General features: G+C 41.2%; 10 protein-coding genes across 10 annotated transcripts; 6 read left to right on the forward strand and 4 right to left on the reverse strand. All coding sequences in view use genetic code 12, as the record gives it.

Moving 5' to 3' along the window:
• Positions 1–666: 666 nt before the first annotated feature.
• RJT20DRAFT_17579 (uncharacterized protein) lies at positions 667–1380 on the reverse strand. Its single transcript, XM_064919240.1, has one exon. The coding sequence runs from the start codon at positions 1291–1293 to the stop codon at positions 862–864; it is 432 nt and encodes a 143-aa protein (XP_064777670.1). The 5' UTR covers positions 1294–1380; the 3' UTR covers positions 667–861.
• Positions 1381–1467: 87 nt separating this feature from the next.
• GDA1 (guanosine diphosphatase) lies at positions 1468–3264 on the reverse strand (the record flags this gene model as incomplete). Its single annotated transcript, XM_064921324.1, has 2 exons — positions 1468–2850; positions 2944–3264. 2 exons carry the CDS (start codon positions 3262–3264, stop codon positions 1468–1470), a joined length of 1704 nt encoding a protein of 567 aa, XP_064777671.1.
• Positions 3265–5765: 2501 nt separating this feature from the next.
• RJT20DRAFT_17586 (uncharacterized protein) lies at positions 5766–7213 on the forward strand. Its single transcript, XM_064919241.1, has one exon. It carries the CDS (start codon positions 6004–6006, stop codon positions 7180–7182), a length of 1179 nt encoding a protein of 392 aa, XP_064777672.1. The 5' UTR covers positions 5766–6003; the 3' UTR covers positions 7183–7213.
• Positions 7214–8036: 823 nt separating this feature from the next.
• RJT20DRAFT_124882 (uncharacterized protein) lies at positions 8037–12854 on the forward strand. Its single transcript, XM_064916362.1, has one exon. The coding sequence runs from the start codon at positions 8488–8490 to the stop codon at positions 12715–12717; it is 4230 nt and encodes a 1409-aa protein (XP_064777673.1). The 5' UTR covers positions 8037–8487; the 3' UTR covers positions 12718–12854.
• A 25-nt stretch (positions 12855–12879) lies between these two features.
• RJT20DRAFT_17597 (uncharacterized protein) lies at positions 12880–14038 on the reverse strand. Its single transcript, XM_064919243.1, has one exon. The coding sequence runs from the start codon at positions 13856–13858 to the stop codon at positions 13073–13075; it is 786 nt and encodes a 261-aa protein (XP_064777674.1). The 5' UTR covers positions 13859–14038; the 3' UTR covers positions 12880–13072.
• A 155-nt stretch (positions 14039–14193) lies between these two features.
• RJT20DRAFT_124884 (uncharacterized protein) lies at positions 14194–15760 on the forward strand. The gene has a single exon (XM_064916363.1). The coding sequence runs from the start codon at positions 14338–14340 to the stop codon at positions 15391–15393; it is 1056 nt and encodes a 351-aa protein (XP_064777675.1). The 5' UTR covers positions 14194–14337; the 3' UTR covers positions 15394–15760.
• Positions 15761–17038: 1278 nt separating this feature from the next.
• RJT20DRAFT_124886 (peroxiredoxin) lies at positions 17039–17727 on the forward strand. Its single transcript, XM_064916364.1, has one exon. It carries the CDS (start codon positions 17084–17086, stop codon positions 17672–17674), a length of 591 nt encoding a protein of 196 aa, XP_064777676.1. The 5' UTR covers positions 17039–17083; the 3' UTR covers positions 17675–17727.
• A 939-nt stretch (positions 17728–18666) lies between these two features.
• Positions 18667–19566, forward strand: HNT2 (bis(5'-adenosyl)-triphosphatase). Its single transcript, XM_064919244.1, has one exon. It carries the CDS (start codon positions 18882–18884, stop codon positions 19413–19415), a length of 534 nt encoding a protein of 177 aa, XP_064777677.1. The 5' UTR covers positions 18667–18881; the 3' UTR covers positions 19416–19566.
• Positions 19567–20298: 732 nt separating this feature from the next.
• RJT20DRAFT_17606 (mediator of RNA polymerase II transcription subunit 6) lies at positions 20299–21694 on the forward strand. Its single transcript, XM_064919245.1, has one exon. It carries the CDS (start codon positions 20595–20597, stop codon positions 21519–21521), a length of 927 nt encoding a protein of 308 aa, XP_064777678.1. The 5' UTR covers positions 20299–20594; the 3' UTR covers positions 21522–21694.
• Positions 21695–21866: 172 nt separating this feature from the next.
• CYP5 (peptidylprolyl isomerase family protein) lies at positions 21867–22562 on the reverse strand (the record flags this gene model as incomplete). The annotated part of the gene is made up of 1 exon (XM_064921361.1): positions 21867–22562. The coding sequence occupies one exon, from the start codon at positions 22560–22562 to the stop codon at positions 21867–21869; it is 696 nt and encodes a 231-aa protein (XP_064777679.1).
• Between the last annotated feature and the right edge of the window lie 480 nt (positions 22563–23042).

Consider the following 23042-nt stretch of genomic DNA (forward strand, 5'->3'; position numbering starts at 1 on the left):
AAATTTGTCGATGTTGATATTGATATTTATATTGCAATATCCCAATTTTCTATTATTATTGACTGTTTGACTCTACCCCGGTATTTGTCCGTTTCTGGTGATCTCTCCTTATGTTAGATCCATGTGGTGATGATTGCTATTAAATATATAATTATTTTCCATGGTTTTCTATGAATATGCATTTAAAGAGATGCCTACATATTGGTTCCCATCTTTGTATGCTCCTCTCCACTCATTATACTCCACTAGTTACCCTCATATGACCTATCAACAGCATACTGACTCCAAGCCACGCAACCACTCCATCTCTACGCCTCATTCCGCTTGTTCTGCCCCTCCTAATACTTCCTGCCCCTTTATCACGGCGGAAGTTCCTGGTCTCCTCCTTTTTATCCGTTTCCTTGTTCCTCTGTCGCTGCCCTGCGGAGTTCGCCTTGCTTGGACTGCACTCGCCAACGGATTTACTGTTTAAGGGACGGAAGAAAGTGCAACCGGAACATATCAACTCTGAAGAGGCTATCGGCGTAGCGAAGTAACTCCGATGTAGTAAGTCAATACGCACAAGTTGGGTGGGGGTGGGGGAGGCTAGATGTCAGTGAATGAAAAATTGTTATTTAGTTTCTATCCGCATGACATACTAAGGTGAAAGGCGTCTCTTGAACCAATGGGACTTAATGAACTTACCTTTAACATTCTCTTCTGAGAAATGGAACCTCCAGCGAACGTATACACCTCCCTATTCCCAGATCAACTCTTACCATATCTAATTTTACATATCACTCCCTCCAGCACATCTACACCGTTACACCTCTACACCTTTACACCTCCACATCGCTACACATCTACACTACTTCGCATCTACTACTTCACATCTACACATATACCCCCCATCGCTATACCCGTAGTGGATCCACCTTCTCGGCCGGTGTACAAAATGCCCTTATGCCCTATCTGCGTCGCTAAAATATACCGCGAGAAATAATCCGACAAGAAAATAGCGAGGACTGAAAGTGACAAGACTGCGAAAAAATGTGAGACTTTGCGACACCAAAAAGGCTGCGAATTGTGACGACATGTCACAAACAGGCAAAGGCAGGTACATAACGATATCGAGAGTATCATTTGATGTATAAGAAAACATTTGGGAACATGGTCTTCATATTCTGGTAGCGTTTTCCAAAAGAGTACCACTTTAAGCACAAGACACGAAAAAATGGGAAATAAGCGGAGCTGAAACAGTCTTGAAGACCCCATGCCTACAACAATGAATTTTGCAGCTATTTTAGAATTCATATTATCTCACTAATGGTTTTTTCATACCAAGATAAACCCTCATATACCAGTATGGTCACCAAATCGTGTGCTACATGCAACTACATGCAACTACATCAAACAACTTCTCTAAAACTATATGATTTTCAATGGAATAAGTCCAAAAAAATGTAAACTAGTGTATAAACAACCCCTCTAATCCTCTCTGGACACTTTACACTTCCAGCCAGAGTTCTTCTTATCCAATAATGGCAAAGAAGCACCCAAGCACCAACCCAATTCATTGTTGTCAATTGTCTTGGCGGTTCTCAACTCTCTGCTCAATGGAATGTCGTAACCAGTGTGCAACATGGCTGTAATGAATGACAAATCGGTACACCAGTGTGGCTCCTCGTTCAACTCCTTAACATGTTCATCTAAGAGAACTTCTTGCCACAAACTTGAGCCGTCACATACAACCTTAGCTAATTCGGTCAATTCTTCAACTGTGAAGGACGATGGGAATCCCAATGGGTTAGTTCTATCATAAAAGTAGGAGAAGACATACATGTCAGAGGTTCTCTTGAAAGCCTTGGTCAAAGAAGGTTGGTGGACACCGTTGAAAGAACATGGCTTCTCAGCACACTCGGCATCTTTGTTGAGAACTTTTTCAGCAAGGAAACGACATTGTGCTCCGGCAGCACTAGAAGGTCCCTTCATGTTGACAACATAGAATTCGTTTTCACCAACTTCAACAACAACATCCTTGGCAATAACACCAGGTGGTATACATGGGTTGTTAATGGTGACAGCAGCAGTAGCACCCTTAGTCTCGGCTTTAGAGTTCAACTTGGAGCTGGCCAAAGCCTTGTTTTCAGTGAAACTTCCTTGAACAACCAAAGCATTGATCTTGTTACGACCTTGCATTAAACCATAGCCCAAGTGGGAGAATTGGTAAAGAGTGAAGTCTCTGTCTCCGAAAGAAAACTTGTACTTGTGCTCGCCCTCGACCATCTCCTCGTTATTACCAAATTCAGGCTCAAAAACAATTTGGGTAGATCCACCACCCAAGTCGAAGACGGCAGCGGTTGGAATCTTCTCAGAAGATCCAATATTGCCCAACAAGTAGTTTGTAGTGATCCAAGCGTAGACACCTTCATCTCTTCCTTCCATAATAGAAATTCCATCACCTGGAACAACAGCGAATGGGTAGTCGTTCTCTAAGTGGCTTCTGACTTCTGCCAAGATGTTGTCAGATTTCTCCTTACCCAAAAGTCTTAAACCAGCAGTGGCCTTCACTGCAACTGGAGTGCAACTACGCTTAGCCTCAGGAACGGTGTCCAAAGCGACCTTCAAAAGTGGATCCAAAGAGGCAGCAGCACCCTTGGTATCAGTATCGAAAGAAGACAAACCTGGCTTCAACATTTCAAACTTTTCAGCAAGAAGTTTAGGTGGTGAAACACAAGTGTTAAATGAGTAGACATGGACTCTGGAACCTGTCGATCCGGCATCTATCATGACCACGTAATCGACGTCGTTACACTTAGCATCAACGGCGATCTTTGGCTTACCTGGCTTAGTAGACTTACCAGGAGCATCCTTGGCTGGAGCAGCAACATCCTTGACTGGAGCAGCAGCATCTTTAGCTGGATCAGCAGCATCCTTTCCTACATCTGAACCATTACCCATGACATCAAGAACAGGGACGTCATCAGAATCATCAGAGTCATCTGGGGTGACAGCCTTACCCTTATCGGCCACGACGTGACCATTGGAGCTTCCTGCTTTTGGCGATTCCTTCTGGGAGTATGGAGGTTCATTTCCTTGGTGAGGTGTACCTTGGAGAGTGTTGACGTTATCGACCTCGTTTTGCAACGCGATCGAGCCTGGGCTGGCGGGTTTCCCTCGCTGGATGGGGTTTCCCAACGAGTTCTGGGACGTGGCGAAGAACGCCACTATGCCGAAGATAGCCAACGCCAGGAACAAGAACCTTAGGTTACGAGTACTGAGCATTGGAAGACGGCGGAGACGAGGGTTGAGGGTGAAAATTGGGGGAAAATCGGATTTTGACACAGACGGGATGGTCACAGAAGGGCACGGAATGGAATTATTCGGTACCGCTGGCTCTGACTGTTCGGGTCTGTACTAGTATCCTGTTGATGATGATAAGCAGCTTGGAAAGAGACTGGAATCAAATAATTCCAAACGCCTGTCTGGTAAATCTTTTTTCTGAGAGAGTCGCGATGGAGAATTAGAGAAGTGAGGGAACGAAATAGTGAGACTGAGGGAGACGGGTGAGGGAGAGAAATGCAGTGTAGTGAGAGTTTAGGGAGAGAAGTGTGAGAAATGTGAGAACAAGTGTGAGGATTTTGTCAAAATTTTAGGGAGAAAGAGAATTTTCTGTAGGGAGGCTTTTTTTTTTGTTTTGATGGTAAGAGATAAATTCGTACACGCAGCGAAATGATAACTAACTGAGAGAGGTGGGAGGTTGAGAGCTGGTAATTATTGAGAGGTAGTAATTGTAAGAGTGAGTAGTTTGAGAGAGAGAGTAATTGTAAGAGCGGGAAGCTTTAGAGTTGGTAACTTTGAGAATTCAACTATTCAAAAAGCAGGCCGTGGCATTTACAAGCGATGCTCGAAATTTATTCTGTATGAGTTATGGGTTATGTGTTATGTGTCGCGCGCGGAGTTTTCACTGTTGGATGTGTTTGGTTTCTTTTTCTCAGTAGAGCGTGTCGTGTTTGCGTCGTGTCAGTAAGGAGAGACGGGGAGATGGGATCAGCTTGTGGTAGTGTGCTGTTATCTTTGGGGCGTTAAATTAGTGTCTACGTGAGGGATGTATGTAGCTTACTGTAAAAGTGTGCTGGTGTTCTTACTCTGCGTTATTGTGCGTAATGTGCGTACTGTGCTTGTGCTTGATATAGACTGACTATTATGTGTATAGAATGTCTATATATATACTATGCCTCATGCGCCTTCTGCTCTCAAAGATATGTTGTGCTATCCATTTAACGATGAAACGTTCTCTGCAGTGATTTGACATTGACGTATGTTGTAACCAAGCAAATGGCATTGTGAAGAATAAATAGCTATGAAAGGATGATGATGTGATTTACAAAAGAAGGGTACATTGATAAAGAACAAATGGGGGTATGTTTTGGCGTAGTATTTCATCTCTCTCCTAACCTTTGTTCACAATTCACTAAGGGTCCTGTGACAATGTACATTGTGACAGGATGAGAAGTGTCACCATCGTTGTGTCATACCGTATTTCTTATACAGTATAAAAAGTTAATTGTCTGTCGATCTGTCGATATTGTGCTTTTGGATGTGAAGCTCTTGGGATTTCGGCCCCAAAGGCTTCTTTAGACTGCCTTGGCTATCATTGTACAGCCATTTAACATTTAAGTCCATGTACCTTCCATATAAGAATGTAATTACCACAAGAAGGCTCTTCTCCTCTCAGCCGACCTTAAAAGCACTACTAAGCCGACGCATAAAAGAGGCCATTGCCAATATAATTCAGTGATCTTCGGTCGGAATACCCCTCTATGACATTAACGAATTGCAAGTATGTATCAGGCGATACTACTGTTAGGCCATAGCTTTCCCAAAATGGATCAATATAGACGATCCAGCTTTGTATATGGTAGCGCAAGCGGTTATTGACAAGTGGTGGCTGAAATTTAATTCTTCTAAAGGATTTTTCTAGAAAAATCCTTAGTGGTGACCTCAGAAGTCTTAATACTTTTACGGTGACCCTCCCCTTACTATTTCAAGTAAGTAAGAGGGGCAGGCTATCAAACCCTAAAGTTTGGGGTATAAATTTAATTTGAATTTTGTCCGATAATTATAGAAATTAAAAATCACGATTTCCGCAATATTTACACATTTTAAGATTTCTTAATCATCTTCATTTCTAAATCTATCTACTGCCGACATAAACTTCTCTTCAAGACCATTAAAAGCAACACCGGGCCTGTAGCTTCACCACCTCCTTCACCACCTCCTCACCCACCCTAATTGCATCACTGCAATACCTGTCTTCTCTCAGTACCTCCTTCAAATGAACACTACAGTTCTAAATCTGCGGCATGGATGTACTTTCACCTTTTTTGCGGCCAAACCCTAACTGCACTCGCTTCCACACGTGATGACAACACATGGAAGCTTTTCTTCCCTTCCATCGCACTTCTCCTGCAGATCCCTCCCCTTCGTCTTCACAACGCATACGACGGACTCGTGGGGGCGTACGCTGTTGCCTTATTGGGATGAGTTCCAGAAAACGTTTCTCTTTCCTGCAATAATACTGTCAGCTTATTACTGAGAGACAAGCACGGGTGCCAAATACAAGAGGCACCAAATTAGTCAGGGTGGTGATTACAGTAGGTCACAAGTGGATGAAATACAGTAACCCGAGGCTCCCTAGGTGAATGACATTCTTTTCCCAGAGGATATTGGATACACATATTATTAATTATATATATATCTATATATACATATTCTGACTAACTCGTTCTGGGACGATTTCGCTCACCATTAGCCCAGGGAAGGTGCACCAATAGAAATTGCAAACAGTCATCGCCAGGACATAAAATTGGCAATAAAACGGGGAAAGCACACGTTTTGAAGCCAAGTACGCCAGAAGAGATAACAATCCTAAAAAAAGGCAAAACCTGCTGTTTTCTCCAGGTTTTGGCTCTTCTCATGGCACAGTAACACGGTTAAGCATATTCAAACATACACAACGAAATGAGTCCGCCCTCATACGCATCATTTCCGTTCAGTCTATGTGACATAGACAACTTGAAGGATTCGTCCAAGTCTCTTACTACTGGGTTGACCAGTGCATTGTTTGGGTATCGGTATTTTACCGATGAACAAGAAGACGACAGCGAATTTGACTACGAAGACGACTACCAAGATGATTTTGAAGAGGAGGATGATTATTACGATGACGACGAACTTACGGACTTGGAAGAGGATTTAAGCGATATAGAAAAAACAGATCCACAAGAAGCAGTGACTCCAAGATCATCTCCTTCAACCTTTAAATTTGCACAAACACTCAAGCCAAGCTTGAAGCCATTGGAAGATATCAATACCATGTCGTTGTCGTTGACGAGGAACAAAATAAGCAGCATCATTTCCGAGTATTTCCCGTCAGTAATACACGACGAGGACTTCAGGGAGATCAAAAATTACGTCACCAACAGCATATTAGAAAGCTTCGAAACATCTGACATTAGCACTATCTGTAACAAAATCATACGGAAGAGCTATAGACAGACTCTCGTTAGTCAGATAAGAGAACTATTCATCGACAAATTCGAAGAAATGAAAATCGATGCCTTTTTCGACCATACCACTTCATTTCTTACCCATTTTGAGGACTTCAAGGATTACGGGTTGTTGACCAACCCAAACATGTATGAAAAATACATGAAGATTTGGAAGTTGGACAAACCCAATTATAAGTATTACGGCAAAGATTACTTCATTGAGGATTATTTTGGAATTTTCAAATACTATCCAGCAAAAGAATCTACCCAATCAAAAGTGGACCTTCATCTTAGAGCAGGTTTTTTAATGAACTTCGACAAATTCTATACTTATTACGGCAGGGACTTGAAATCAGGCAAATTGCAATATGATGATGATGATTCATCTGACGAGTCAGACTACGAAGAAGAATATTCCACCAAAGACAACGAAGACTTGGAGAGTTTTAATCTTTATTCTACTGGAAGTAGCAATTACACTTATCGTAGCAGTACTAGTTCGGAATCTTCAACTTCTGATAGTCGTCGTTCTTCGACGAAACTGGCTGACGAAAAGTACAAATCTCTCAGGTTTAATGATCAGGTGGACATCGTTAGTATAGACATTTATGAGCCGGTAAACTACGTCCATTCATATTTAACGGCATAAAAGCAAGAGCAACGGCGGGTTTTTGTAGGGTAAGAGCGCATATAATATTGTATAATTAAGATTAACGAATAACGGAATAACCAATGAAAGATGTAGATTCTTTTAGCAACCATAGAACCCCACACACTACTAATTGAATAAATGTTACGCTACATTTTCCTTTGGCCTTATCATTGCAATGATAGTCATTGAAGATCGGCATAATTAGACTCTTTTGTATCATGTTGGCCAGGTCACGGCTGAAGCAGAGGCTAACTGATGTACGGCATATTTCATACAGACAGATTGCAAAAAGCATAAATTTCACTGACTTTTCGGCTTTTGGTAGTTAGAGATCTAGGCTAGTATTTTAGACACATTCTACATACTACAGCAGAGACTTCAACACCAACCTTGCTGGCTATTCATGGGTGTTAGCGTTCCGTAGACGTCGCAGCAATTTTCTTGGACCCCGCATAGTAACCGTAGTGCCCCGCTTAGTGCTTCACCAGGGAACAGACACAATTTTCCGCAATGCAGCAATTGAGAGTTAAGATCAACACAAGTCGTTGGTTTATTGTCTATTTATAGTTTGACACAATAGTCTCCTTGAGGCCCAGAGAGCTTGTTACATCTTTTTTCTTTTCACTCTCATCATATTGAATATAACATCTTCCCTCAATTAAACTTCATCATATTCGATGACTCGATGACCGGTCTATTCTCCCCTCCTCTGTCGTCACCTACTCGACTCTACTCTCAGACTCGACGTACGTCGTATGTGGGAGTTACATCACGTGAGCACTTTACTACCCTACTGCAACCTGCATCGAGAGCCAAAGTTCGCACACAACAAAAAAAACTTTGGCACAAAAAGCGGAGTATTTGTGTCTGAATGAATGTGAGTACAAAAGTGAATGAGAGATTTGAATAATCAAGAAACAACCTTCTATAGAACCATAGACCATATAGATCATCATAGACCAAAAGAATAAAGAAACCAATTCATTGGGCATTGGAAACTTGTCAACAGAATAGAAGTATTGCGTTGAGAAGTTTTTGTATGTTTCGAGGAAGAAGTCTAGACGACTAACCCCCCTCGTTCCCAATACTTCGTTCTTTTATTCTTTTGTTCTTCCTTTCCTTCATCACTTGTATTGTTCCACCGGCACATCTTTTGCTAAAAAGCTTGCTATTATTGAAGTAGATTGAATATCCATTTAAACCTGGATTAATCTCATTCAAGAACTTCCCATAAATAGTCATTTCCGAGTCGATCTGTTATTGGACCATCTAACTGCCGTGCTAAATAGTCCTCAAATTTCAATGACATCGGAGACGTCCGATACCCCCCAGTCCACCAACGACGGGTCACCTCCCGTACATTCGGGAGGAAAACCAGCAAGAAAGAAAAAGAGAACCCTCGGTTCGTTCCCATGTATGCATTGTAATAAGGTATTCTCACGGTCAGACCATTTGGCCCGCCATAACTTGAACCACGAGCCGAAGGAAGTGTTTCGATGCGATTTTGTGATAGAGGAGTTTGGCGGCAGCAAGCAGATCTGCGGAAAGACGTTTGTACGGAAAGATCTTAGAGAACGTCATGCTAGGCGGCATTTGGAGTTGATGGGAGAAGATCAGAAAGCATCCAATGGAACTCCTGAGTCGTTTGCATCTGGTTTGGGCGGTAGAAAGCGCAAATTGAGCGAAGGTATGTACTCATCGACGAGTCCCGAGTCTCCAAGCAATGCCAACGGTCATTTACTTCAGATCTCGAACTTGATTCATGGCAATAGTGAAGAGAGTTCTAAGAATGAAGGGGGTGATCATAACGACGTTGGGGATGAGTCTGGTGACCATAATAATGGAGGTTCCAATAATGGGAATGGAAGCACTAAAATTCATCCAGCAGGTATACGGCAAATGAGTATCCCCCATGAACATCTCCATCAACACCACCAACATAGCATACCAAATGAAATTCAAATGACCGAACAACAACAGCATCAGATTCACAACCAAATCCTGCTCCAGCAGCAACAACAACAACAAATTGACCCCGGGATTCCACCACAAATTCAGCATCTTCAACCTCAGGTGGACTCTCTTAATGTGAACCAGGTAATAACACCAAATACAAATCAAATGAACCCGATGAGCCAAATGGACCAACATGCCATAAACCAACAAGTCATTAATCGTCAGTCGATAGACCAATCCTTGGAGCAAATTCCTTCTTCAATCCAAATGGCTCCGTCAGTGGATCCTAATGACAATATCACCAATCCAGGACAGTCTAATTTTGTAAATGTACCACCTGGCTTCCAACAGCCGTACAATAACTACCAAAATAACCAGATACAAGGCCCTAATAATTTGTATGGAAATGATCAGCTTGCTCTGCAAAACCTCAGTGATCTCTACAGCCAGGCTGCTATGAACTTCTCTAAGCAAATGCCTCAGACTCAAAATGATATATTGTCTTGGTTGTTTACTGACTCCCTGCCGACAAACATGATTTCACTGTCACCTCATGATTCGGCTAAACAAAGAACTGGAAGCAATGCTGAATCTGTGAACCAGGGCCAGCAAGGACATATCCAGAACCAGTTTCAGCAGCAAAGTAATCAAGTTCCACAACAGCATCTGCTCCAACAAGGGCTTCAAGGAGCAAATCAACAACAGCAGCAACAACAACAACAACAGCTGCAACTGATACGACACACTTCTGGCCTTGACTTCAATCCAGGAAGTATCGTTCCCTCTCCATATGGAGGCTCACTGTTTTCACCTTTAGCTGAACAAATGCATGGAATGACAAGCTCCTCGATTCCTATGACTGGCACGAATCTTCATAAACAATTCAACAACAGCAGTGATAATATCAATAACGCATATTATGTCCCCAGTAATGTAAATTTGTTCAACAACATTTATGGGCTTCAGGATGTGAACATATTTCTGAATGACGACAATCCCTTGGATGAAGTATTCCTTAGGAATTATCAGATGCAATTGGCACAAAGCAATAATAACAATAATAATAATAATAATATTAATAACAATAATAATAATGGAGGTAATAACACCAGCCAGCAAGCCGGAAACAATATGATTAACCCTAATAACAGCATTATCAATAACTTAAACGGTCGTTTGCGCAAGGACAGCTCTGGTGCAACGTTGGCTACTCCTGCTTACCTCAATTTTAACATGACTTCAACGGCATCTTCGACTTCTCCTACCAACACCAACGAATCTAATACTTCCCCCAAAAACACAATTGACTTTTCTCCATCAAGTAGAGCATCTCCAGTTGAATCTTTTGAACAGAAGCTAGCTGCTCATGCCGAGAAGCAGAATACTCCAAAACATAAGCATATCTTCATTGATAGTTTGGTAGTTGACCTGATCCTCAAAGCTTTGAAAAGTGTAGACAGAGAAACCATACAGGCTATATTCCATGATGACGACACTAAAACGACACCTTATAGATATTCCATGGAAGATAGAATCTCGTATTATATTTCAATGTACTGGTTGGTATTTCATACTCAATTCACCATTCTCCATAAACCTTCATTTGACACCAAAAATGCAGAACCATTGTTACTTGCATCCATGATTATTGTTGGTTGCCATTATAGTTCACCGACTCTCTCAGAAGCTCTAGCAAGGGCACACAAGAAGTCTCCTGAGTTCAAATTCAGTAAGGCAATCTCAGATCCTTTGCGGTATATGATTTTCCAACATGAAGACTTTAAAACACCCGTAAAGTTATGGGTTCTTCAAAGCTTGAATATGCTTGAATGGGTCGAGAAGAACTTCCTCCTGCGGAGAATGCACGAAAGAGGACATGTTCACCATGGAACCACAGTACAGTTACTTAGAAGATCACCACTATTAGGAGGAAATCCTGCAGTTTCGTCGAAGAAAGCTTCTGGTTCGAATTCTGGTACCAATACCAGTGCTGGAGAGGACGATTCCGATACGACAGCGAAGGAGATTGCAGCTTCCAAAAGTGACACGACTGATCATGACTTGTTTGTCCGTTGGGTAGAATCTGAATCTATGAAGCGTATAACCTTCATGACTTTCTACTTAGACATCATTGACTATCTTAAATTCCGTCATGCTCCTCAAGTCAACTTTTACCAGTTACAGCTTCTCAACTTGCCATGTGATGATGCGCAGCTTTGGGAATCCAATGAAGTGAATGGTTCTTTTAGAAAAATTGTGAAGAGACAGAAGAAGCTACAACAACAACAGAGCGAACAGAAACAAGACGCCAAGAATGACTTCAAAGCAAGCGATCCGAAGATTAATGAGATGAAGGGAGTCAAAAAGAGTGGGTCAACTAAGGATCAAATCAAAATCCGTAATGGCGAAAGCTTTTTAAATGTTTTGAAGAAGCTCCTCAAACCTTACAAACCGAAGGAGCTTGTAATCAAGTCGAGTCTCTCAATATTCACTAGAAAGATTCTTCTTGCCGGCCTTGCTTCTATCATGCACCAGATGCAACAGACTGATCTTCAGAATAGCTCGTCTCTTCTAACCTCGAATGGCATAATTCAGAGTAACAGTCAAAAGAGCAAGGTGTGGAAAGAAATCTTGACAAAAGCGTTTGATAACTGGCACTTTGAAGTCATCGAGTCATATTCATCTCAAGTATTGAGTCCTAGTACATCTTCTATCTTCAATGATATTAGTACTTCCCAAGTGCCCTTCCCAATGTATCACCTTTCTCAAATCATTGGAATGTCTGATATCAATCATTATGACATAGCTATCTTTGGAGGTTCTCCAGCGAATATGAGTGTCGATGCCACGATGAAGGATCATTACATTGTGCAACGCAAGTTAAATAACATGTGGTTGAAGAACACACAAACTAGTAAGAGGTCTATCAACGAGTTAATTAACCTTAGAAGTGTCATTCATTGTTATCTTCTTCTCTGGCAGTTGATGTTGAAGCCAATAGATGACGATAAAATAGATAACGCAACACAAACTCAATTCCTCGATTGGAATGTGAACAGAGACTACTTCGACACAATGTATGCTGTGAGTATAGCTACATTAGTTCTCTGGTGTTATGCTTTCTCGACGTGTGGCTTAGAGAGCCAACGTTTTGCAGGCATAGAAAAAGAAGAGGAGGAAACCCTTGCAGTCAAGCAGTACGAAGCTTTGGTTCAATTGAGTGCAGAGGGAGGCTACCAGTATTTGAGTAGAGTACGTCAGGAGTTCTTAACTAACTTGAGGAAGGATAACTTGCACAAAGAGTTCAACATTCATCCAATGAGATTACACCGTCAAGACGAAATGAAGCCTTTCTCACCACATGAAGTTTTGACAAAGTATTGTGAACTACTCAGCCAAATCTCTAATAAGCAGAACATTAGTGGTTTGTGTTTCTTGGTGGGTACGAAGTTGATGTGTAGTCAATGGGAGGTTATCAGAGAGAATGCCAAGTTGATCTTGAACTGTGGATATAGATCCATTGGAAAGAAGAACATATTGTGCCTGGACTTGTTTAAGAATGAGTTTGATGACTGAAGTTGGAACAACTTCAATATATGTAACGAGATTATCAAGAGATGATTTGACTATTCATTTTGTGATAGGCTGACCAGCTCATGCCGGACTACGCTCATTCTATAGATATGTATATTAGGTAAAAGTAAAAGGAATGTATGATTATCAAATAAATGTGTTATATAAACACAAGGAAGTACAATAGTTCTACGATGCTTACTTCTTCTTTGAACTCATGTATTGGTTTGTTGAAAAGATTAAGCTAAATGAATGAAAAGAAGTAAAGAACATAACAAACCCATGCAGATGAATAAATGAAACGAATAACCACAACAACCCATAATATCATGCATTAGTATCACTAGATGTCAAGAAATCAAACTAACAAGACGGCATTGACACATCCATCTCTGTCTGGTTCATTGGTGATTTGAGCGTACTTACCCCACACAACCTTACCACCAGCTGTGACTAATCCCAACTCGGAGACATTCACTTCGATTATGGTACCCTTTGTCAAGACACCTAATTGTGTGTACATAGGAGATTGTGGGTTCTTTTTAACTCCCAAAATGGGTAAGAAGACGGTAACCTTCAACTCTGGGTGGGTCACATTGGCCTTCTTCTGTCTTAATGCTGAGGGACGGATGATTCTCTCCATCTTCACTGGTCTACGGGTGAAACCCTCTCCAACGAAGGTATGCTTAGTGATCATTCTCTTCCATGACTTAGTCTTCGACTTACCGGTTTTGATGACCTTGAACATCTCCTCTTCGGAGATACCTCTGACCTTAGGCAAAGGTACAGAGAACTTGTCTGCCTTTTCCAATCTCTTCTGTTTGATAGAGGAAGAAATTGCCTTGGCAGTGTTGTTGGTTTGACGGTCCAAAAGATAGGTTGGCAAGGCTTCTCCTTCGTCTTGCTTTGGAGTCGAAGGACCATTCACCTTGGATTCCTGGTGGGCCTTGATCTTCTTCTTCATGGCCACCTTCTCGGAGTATCTCTTCTTGGCGAATTGCTTACCTCTCCATCCGGTCAAATTCTGAGCGTCCTTGGAGATTCTGTGGCCCTCTCTGGCCTCTCTCTTACGCTTCCTTTCCTCGTGGTCCAATCTTCTACCATGCTGTTTGATATGTTGCTCGATATATTCGTTTTGAGGCATTGCAGTGGGTGTTTATTAGTGTATATGATGTAAAATTTTGCCCGGAAAAAAACAAGTCTACGATCTCAATGTCTATTATTGTCAGTGGAGTAGTTTAAAGTGTATCAACGGCCAAAATGGTGTAGAATACTGTCTTACTGCTATCGTCTTCTTCCAAACATAAAACGTTTCGATGCCCTCAAAAAAAATTTGTGTCTCAAAAAAAAAAAAAAAAAAAAAAACGAAAAAGAAAATATAATCGTGTGTGTGGTAGCGCTGCCAAATTATTTGAATATCTGCAGGAGCGAAAAATAGATGAAAAATTCGTCTGCGAAGCGATGATTTTTTGGTGAGTGAAGAGATGAGGAAGTGAGAAGAGTTGATGAAGATGGATTGTTGAAGATTGAATTAGAATTGGTTGACTGGAAATAGTTTGCAATTTGGAATAATAGGTTGGTGAAATTTGTTGAATTGAATTGTAGGTAATAGTCGGGCAAAAAATGAGTGAAATTGACGAACTTTTGAAGGGAATAACTGGGTCTCTTCAGACCACCAAGACGACTATCGATGAGTTGATTAATACTGTAGGCAACGAAGAAGAGTCGTATCCACAGATTATCCAGACTTTGTTAGGGAAGTCCTCGGAGAAAAAGGCCGAAGGAGTATCGCTCTTGTCGCTCAAGAACAATGCGTTGGTTTCGTATTTAAACCACTTGGCCTTGATCGTGTTGTGCCATTTGGAGAGATTGGAAGAAAACGCCTCCAGTGAAGAAATAGAAGAAACCAGAAGACAAATAATAGAAAGAAGCATAGTCCAGAGAGTTACTTTGGAGAAGGGCATAAAGCCGTTGGAGAAGAAATTGGCATACCAGTTGGATAAAATGGTTAGGGCCTATAACCGTATGGAAGCCGATGAACAAAAGATCGAAGAGAAATTGAACTCCAAACATAATGAAAACAGCGAAGATAACGAAGATGACGAGGAGGAGAATGACGATTCTTCCGAGGAAGAAGATGACGCCTTATCTTATAGACCAGACGCCGCAGCTTTGGCTAAGTTGACACCAAAGACTTCTTCTAAATCATCTTCAAGGGGAAGTACCGAAGAATCCAAAGAGAAGTATAAACCTCCAAAGATTTCTGCCGTTGCTCCACCCACATCAAGTCAACGTGATCCTGACGCCAAAGATAAGGGAGAGAAGAACCGTAAATTACAGAGTATGGAAGAATACTTGCGTGAACAGTCCGACTTACCAATGGTTGAATCATCGATTGGTTCAACTATTGTAGATCATGGTAGAGGAGGTGTCAAGACACAACATGACAAACAGAAGGAGGCTGAAATACAGAAGTACGAAGAAAGTAATTTCTTGAGATTGCCTAATAGTCACACAAAGAAGACTTTCCATCAAAAGCAGAGAGATGCTGCCAACACCTTTGGTGGAGAAGATTGGTCTATGTTCCGCGAGTCCAACAACAGAAGCATGAGCTCTGGTACCTCCAGAAAGAGGAAACCTAATAATGCATGGGACAGAGCAAAGAAGAGACGTACTTAGTCTTAAGTAATAGAAACGTCTCAATCCAGCGCAGTACTCCGAAGCAAGGTTGGATAATTAAGTTAATAGCATAGCATATATACGGTACGGTTAGAATAAATAGGACATGTAATATTCCTAGGGCAATTATGTGTGCACACGAAATGACCAAATCAATTTAAACCCATGAATTATTCTAAGGCCATCAATATACTTCAATACGTTGTATGTAAATGGGTGAATAGCATAGCATATAGATTGTACGGCTAGAATATTAGGACATGTAATATTGCTACGGGAATTCATGTGTACACACGAGACCACCAAATAATTTAAACCGATGAATATTCTAAGGCCATCAATATACTTCATTACATTGTAAATAATTGGGTGCAAATTATGACAAATTCCGCTTTGTCCACAAAGTGGCCTAATGGTTACGTTATTTGATCTACAAATTTACGCCGCAGGTCCCTATGTAAGCCATGCTTACATATAATCCCAAACTTATCAGATAAATCTATCTAGATCCCTACCAGGCTTACCAATACATAGCTCAAATGCAACAGGCCAGATCTTATATTCGAGACTTTCTTTTTAACAGCCATTCATGGAACCGGAGAAAACTGTTCAAATCCCTGAACGGGCATGTTGTGATAGTGGGAACACTTCAAATCCCGCACCATTCCTTTGCGAGCTGCCAATAAACGAATTGTATAACAGCACTGTACCTAATGGCCATCAAATGCCTAATCCACTGTTTACTTACAGTCAGCTACTACGTGCCAATCTAGACTTACGCCTGCTTACTAGACTCCAGATCCGGATTAACTGATCACGTGACTCACGGACCGCATTGTCCACTGATCGGAACCGAAACCGTTGTAATGCTTAGTGATATCATTACCAAGAAGGGACCCTCAAGCGCAGAAATTGCTCGAGGAAAGTGTGGCGTACGTTGTCGGATCTTAAGTTGGCCCAGGATGCGAGCCACAGCGAATCCGAGACTTTGGTGGAATTCATCATTTTCTGTGGGAGTCACTGGCTGCCTTGGGGTAGAAAAAACTGGTTATGTGTGGTTTCAATATTGGTTTCTGGGCATGTTATTTGATCTAGCCTTGCATTGCTAGCGGGGAGGCATTCTAAAAGCTTTCGAACTTGTTCGAAAACCACGAGCTCTTGCTTCGTTCCGGTGTTGGGAGTCACAGCCAATGGGCCATAATCAACGCTGCCAATGCTGGCAACTCAAACACGCCCGCCCGTTACCCGGACACCTTTTTCTTTATTGGGTATTCTTAAAGATAGTCAACATAAAAGCCAAAGAAAACTGTGCTTAACTATGTCAAATATTAGCGATTCTGTGGTTACCCGGTACCATAACCACTGGCCCAGCCGTCCGAACTTAGTAATAGAGCGGCCTTCTAGATCGAATCGAGGACTTCCAAACCCGCGGTCTATCAAAATTGCGGGAGTATTCTGCAGGACGCGTCCACACAATAGCAGTTCCGAGAATGGCAGATGCGTTTGCTGGTAACATAGTTAAGACGGCAACGGGTGATTTTTATTTGTTCCATGGCATTCTGTGATAAAAGGAGCAGTGGGATCGAAAGAGTATATATAGAGCAGCAAATTCCCTTTTCCAGAGCGAAATAGTTTTTGCAGAAGTATATATTTTATATCCTTACATCAACATATAGAAAAATAAATCACAATGGTCGCCCAAATCCAAAAGCCAGCTCCATCTTTCAAGAAGACCGCTGTTGTCGACGGTGTTTTCGAGGAAATCACCTTGGAACAATACAAGGGTAAGTGGGTCTTATTGGCCTTCATCCCATTGGCATTCACTTTCGTGTGCCCAACTGAGATCATTGCTTACTCCGAGGCTATCAAGAAGTTCACCGAGAAGGACGCCGAGGTCTTATTCGCCTCCACCGACTCCGAGTACTCTCTCTTGGCTTGGACCAACGTTGCCAGAAAGGACGGTGGTTTAGGACCAATCAACATCCCATTGTTGGCTGACACCAACCACTCCTTATCCAAGGACTACGGTGTTTTGATCGAAGAGGAAGGTATCGCTCTCAGAGGTATCTTCTTGATCGACCCTAAGGGTGTCTTAAGACAAATCACTGTCAACGACTTGCCTGTCGGTAGATCCGTCGAGGAGTCCTTGAGATTGTTGGAGGCTTTCCAATTCACCGAGAAGTACGGTGAGGTCTGCCCAGCCAACTGGACCCCAGGTGCTGAGACCATCAAGCCAGAAGTTAGTTCTTCCAAGGAATATTTCGGTAAGGTTAACAAGTAATTATAGAGCTAGCCTACTGCGTACAAATAACTGAATAGATTAATTTTTAAAGACAGCATTGTAGATTCCTGTATTCTTTGTAGAAGCATATTGCAAGTATAGCTACGAAGCTTCAGACCTATTAGGTGCTGATGATGTTCTATCCATTTACTGTGGAGCCAGAAAACTGATTGGATCTTTAGCAATTTACACGTGGTAGCGCTAAGACACACCCAGTTTTCCATTACATTACTCCTGGAATTACCTGATCCGTTTTTACTTCATATATCACAGCCAGATTGTTCCTTTCTGCCCTAATTTACAACCCCCTTCTTACCAATGTGCCAGCTTCTACCCAAGTGTGGTGGAAACCACTAGTCGTCTCCGTCTCGGAATGAAAAAATCCTTATCTCGGAACTTATGTTCTTCTGCAGTACTGATTTGCCTTACTGGACATAGATGAGATAATTGTGGTGGTTGATATATATCATGGCAAGGGAGAGATTCTGGTGCGATTGGTGAACGTGATATAATGTCTAGGTGTTTCAAAGGCTCTTGGAAATGAAGTGATTTGGGAGTTCAATTTAGCGGTCTAAAACGGTTAAATGCCAACATAAAATTAAATCATGTTGCAACGGTTTCAATTGCTTGTCCCGGGATCGTCTCTAACCTTTCAATATTTGTTTTTCTTTTCGTTTCTCTCTATCATCTTCATCTTTGACCAAGTTCTAACGTATGTGTCACTGATCTTGTGTTTTATTCATACTTCACATGACAGCGATCTAGAGTTGAAGTAGTGTTACAATAGTATAGAATATAGGAGATCGTCGGCGGCCTAATAAACGGCTGTATGCAGCTCTTACAGCCGATCAAAAAGAAATGGAAGGAAGGTTTGGCCAGTCACGTGGACAACTTTTAATTCGAGTTATCTTTAACTAGAAATAGAAGCATATATACATGTAATATTGCAAGGGTGGAAAGTATGTGTAAGGATACTAACGTTGAACAAGACTCCTGGTGTGCGGAATTGCCAACTTGTCCGTTTATACACAATTGTATTTCTAACTAGCTTCGAAATCACTCTTCTATCAAAACTTCCATTTTTGGCGTGTACACGACCTCTTTCACTATTATCAACTTGACCAGCTTAGCAATGAATCTAATTGGGATCAGAAGGTAGGGAATTGTATCGTTTGGAGTCCAATTGGTTGTATATATATGCTAAGAAATGGTCGATGTCCGTTTTTATAAGTACGTAGTCAATTCTCAGGTGTTTTACAAGTCTAAACATACTTATGCGCTTGTTAACTTGAAGCCATTGGTCCCAGGACATGTGTTGGTGGTTCCGCTAAGAACTTCAGTTCTCCGATTTGCAGACTTGACGAAAGAAGAATCTTATGATTACATGGATACATTACAGTTGGTTCACAAGTTCATAATATCAGTGTATAAAGCAGATTCGCTCAACATAGCGATTCAAGATGGTCCCGAATCGGGCCAGTCAATTCCCCATTTGCATACTCACTTGATTCCTCGGTTCAAACTGGATGGATATGGTGATTCCATCCACACCAAGATCGAGAGGAGTGATTTAGAGGAAGGATATAAAGAGTTTGAAGACAGAAAGTTCGCTTTTGGAAAAAGTGCTTCGATGCTAGTTAATATTGATGTATTGAGAGTTGCCAGGAGTGAGGAGGTAATGCGCAAGGAAGCCAGTTGGTTGGCAGCCGAACTCATCAAGTTTACCAGCGAGTCTGAGTAACGTCTGTGGTAGCCATATTCTGAGTTTCGTTTCTGTTATTTAGTGGTATTCGAAATTCTTGGAGTTCAAGTCACATCTTTATTAGTAGATAAATCAATAAAAGTAGAGCAGTAGTAACCGGTACCAGAGTATTTTTATTATTTGTAGACTTTGGTTGAATTGTGTGATCTCTACCTTCTACTTCTGGCGGAGGTCGCATATCCCAGCATTTGTCTGTGTTGATCTCATTCAGTTGCACATGCTCAAGGTATTACTCTTTCTGCCCGTATACAATTTGACATATAGTGTCTGCCGTATACTATATGACATATACTATGTGCCATATACCATTTACCATCCTGTCTGACATGTACCCTCTATACCATATACCATCTGACTTATACCCTCTGACTTATACCCTCTATACCCTATTCTATCAAGACCACATACCATATACCACGTACCATCTACCACTTTCCTTTCCTAATGCCACTCATACTCACCACTCTCATTTTGCACCCTCTCTTCCCTTTTTGCACCTTTGCCATTTTCTCACTCCTCTCTACTACAATCACCACAACCCTCACATAACCTTTGATAACCTTTGACAACGCGGAAAATCTCGCTCTCCCAAATTGGTGGTTCCGGTTTTTTTTAAATGGATGTTAATCTTTACACACGTTGGATATTAGCTTTCTTCATACATAAAGATAATAATTGACAGCTTGCAGGCGTTGGTCGATTCTTTTGTTTAGAATCTGTTGATAGTTTGTCTGCGATTGTATATATAAATAGTATTGTTAGCTGAAGTTTTTTTTTTTTTTTGAAAAAAAAGAGGTTTCTTGTTAAAACAGCTTTCGAATTGGATTTCCAATTAGAAGTAGAAACTGAGTGAGTTTCTTTTGTTTGTCTTGTCTTGTTATATCTTTATATCTTTATATCACTGATTATTGATCACTGATTATTGCTCGTTTTCATAATTCGTGTTATTGGTAACACTGTTCATATTGTCGCTATTGAAGAGAGAGGAGAGTCTTTTCTTTTGAGGAGTTATTTGGACAACTTGGTTAGACTAATACTATCATTCTTGTTTGTTTCTTTTCCATCATCTCCTTGCAAAGGTCCGACAACAGCGCCGAAATTAACGTACCTTTCAAAGTACCTTTCAAAGATATACCACATATTATAGTGCCCACAGAAATGTCTGGAGAAGCTCTTGATGAAATACAATGGAAATCTCCTGAATTCATTCAGGAGAGAGGTCTTCACACTGGTAATGTTCTTGAATACTTCTCCCTCTCTCCCTTCTACGACCGTACATCAAATAACCAACAGCTCATGATGCAATTCCAATACCAACAAATCCAGATTCCACCAAACACAACATTCCAACAGTTCTTTCAGGCAAAGCTCCAGGAAATGACTGGTGTAGTATTTGTGATAGCATACAATCGAGAACCCGACTTCTGGATCATCCGTAAACAGCTCCAGTTGGACTCCAAGAATGCTCTAACCCTTCAGGATTACTATATCATCGGCGCCAATGTGTACCAAGCTCCAAAGGTTTACGATGTGTTGTCGTCCCGATTGCTATCGAGTGTACTACAGATCCGGAACTCTATCGACTTGCTTAACAACATGACCCAATTTCATATTCTGGATGGTGGTCATTCCTATAATAACGCTATTCACCAGTCACCTAGCAATATCAATGCCAATAACCTGTCTATGTCAACCACTGCACCAGGGAAGTCGACGTCTATAACTGTACAAAATACGGGAACAACAGCGACACCAATTGCTATGCAAACTCCACAGACTGTAGGACCTAATGGAGGGCCAACCACCAACCTAGGCACTATTAATATGGGCTCTTCTACGAATAATAATAATAGTAATAACAATAACTCACACATTGAGATAACCAGTGGAGCCTTTGATAGTCTCTTGAATAATGTGATTCAATCAAGTGTTGTCGCCTCGACGAAGAATGGTGGTTCCAACAATTCGGAAAATAGCGAGCCAGAGAGTAAGAATATGTACTTGGATGGTATTCCCCTCTACGGAAGAGGTAGCACAGTAGAGATGTTAGGACTCAAAGTCAACTTGGGTGACGATAACAATTGAAACGAGTTATGAAGATAAGTGAAAAGAAGTAGAATTACAGAACATAAGATAATACATATAGGTATTCATTCTTTACCTTTTACCTTTCGATAGATAAGTGTTAGCCAAAATAGTTTGCATATTTTTAGTTTATCTTGCAATTGAATAGTATTTCAATAAAACCTCTTCTACATCAATATTTTAAACAACTTCTTCTACATCAACGTAATGTAATACTGTATGTATTTCAGGTTAACACATAAAAGATATCAAGCTCAAAAGCAATAACTCCATAAGACTGCTATTCTTACCATAGCAAACTGATTATTGGAACTGATAACAACTTTAAAAAATTGATCTATTTGCTTAAAGTTCATCGTGGGCAACCGCTTCAGTCTTAACTTCAGTCTTGGCTTCGGTCTCGGCTTGAGTCTCTTCAGTCTCTTCGTCAAAGACGGCCTCAACTTCTAATTCACCAGCTTCGGCAATTTTGATGGTCTTCTTAGGACGATCACCATAACTTGTCTTGACATTCTCAATGTAGTCAACAACATCAAATCCATCGGTCACTTCTCCAAAAACAACATGTTTGCCGTCTAACCAGTTAGTGACAACAGTGGTAAGGAAGAATTGCGAACCGTTGGTGTTCTTACCAGAATTTGCCATGGACAATCTGTAAGGTCTGTCGTGCTTCAAGATAAAATTCTCGTCGTCGAACTTGCCACCGTAAATGGACTTTCCTCCGTAACCTTGGCCAGTCTCATAATCACCTCCTTGGAGCATGAACTTAGCGATGACTCTGTGGAAAATAGAGCCAGTGTAACCAAACTTTGGGTCGGTGGAGATAGCCAATTGACGGAAGTTCTCGACGGTCTTTGGTACAACTGTTCCGAAAAGACCGATGGTAATTCTACCAATAGGCTTGTCATCTTCGGTGATGTCGAAGTACACCTTGTTGGTAAAGGGAGGGTTTTCCGGCAAGTTTCCCAGTCCCTCCACAACTTGAGAGTAGAAAAAAAGAATTGCAGAGGCAATAATAACAAGAACACTTAAGAATTTCATCGTCGACGGATCTAAGAATGTTTCCATTGGGTGTGGATTCTATAAAAACTATGATTCAATTTATACTGAAAGTTGAAAAATTCCACTTGTCCAAATGTATACGACACAGAACTTGGGGATTGCGACATTGGGAGACATCAAGTCTTTATAAACGGTGGGGGATATTAATACGTTAAGAGGTTTTCAATGTTTTTGTTTTCTTGGAGGCTAGCGTACAAGTCCTATCTAGTGGTTTCAGCATATACCGGATCCATTTACGGTGGTTCATTTCCAAGTAGTTTAGTGGTTTGTAGTATACTATGGTTTGGCTCAAGAACTATAAAGAACACCTAACTACTATGGATAGATCACGTGACGAGATGGCTTGATAACGCGTAATTTTCAGAGGCAATTGTGCAGTCCTGAGGCTCGGAGCATTAAGCTGCAAAAAATGCTGCACATCTTAAATAGATAGAGAGTTAGAAAATGAATGTTACCTTC

The sequence above is a fragment of the Scheffersomyces xylosifermentans genome (assembly GCF_036884685.1).
Source record: "Scheffersomyces xylosifermentans strain CBS 12540 chromosome Unknown RJT20scaffold_1, whole genome shotgun sequence".
Classification (NCBI taxonomy): Eukaryota; Fungi; Ascomycota; class Pichiomycetes; order Serinales; family Debaryomycetaceae; genus Scheffersomyces; species Scheffersomyces xylosifermentans.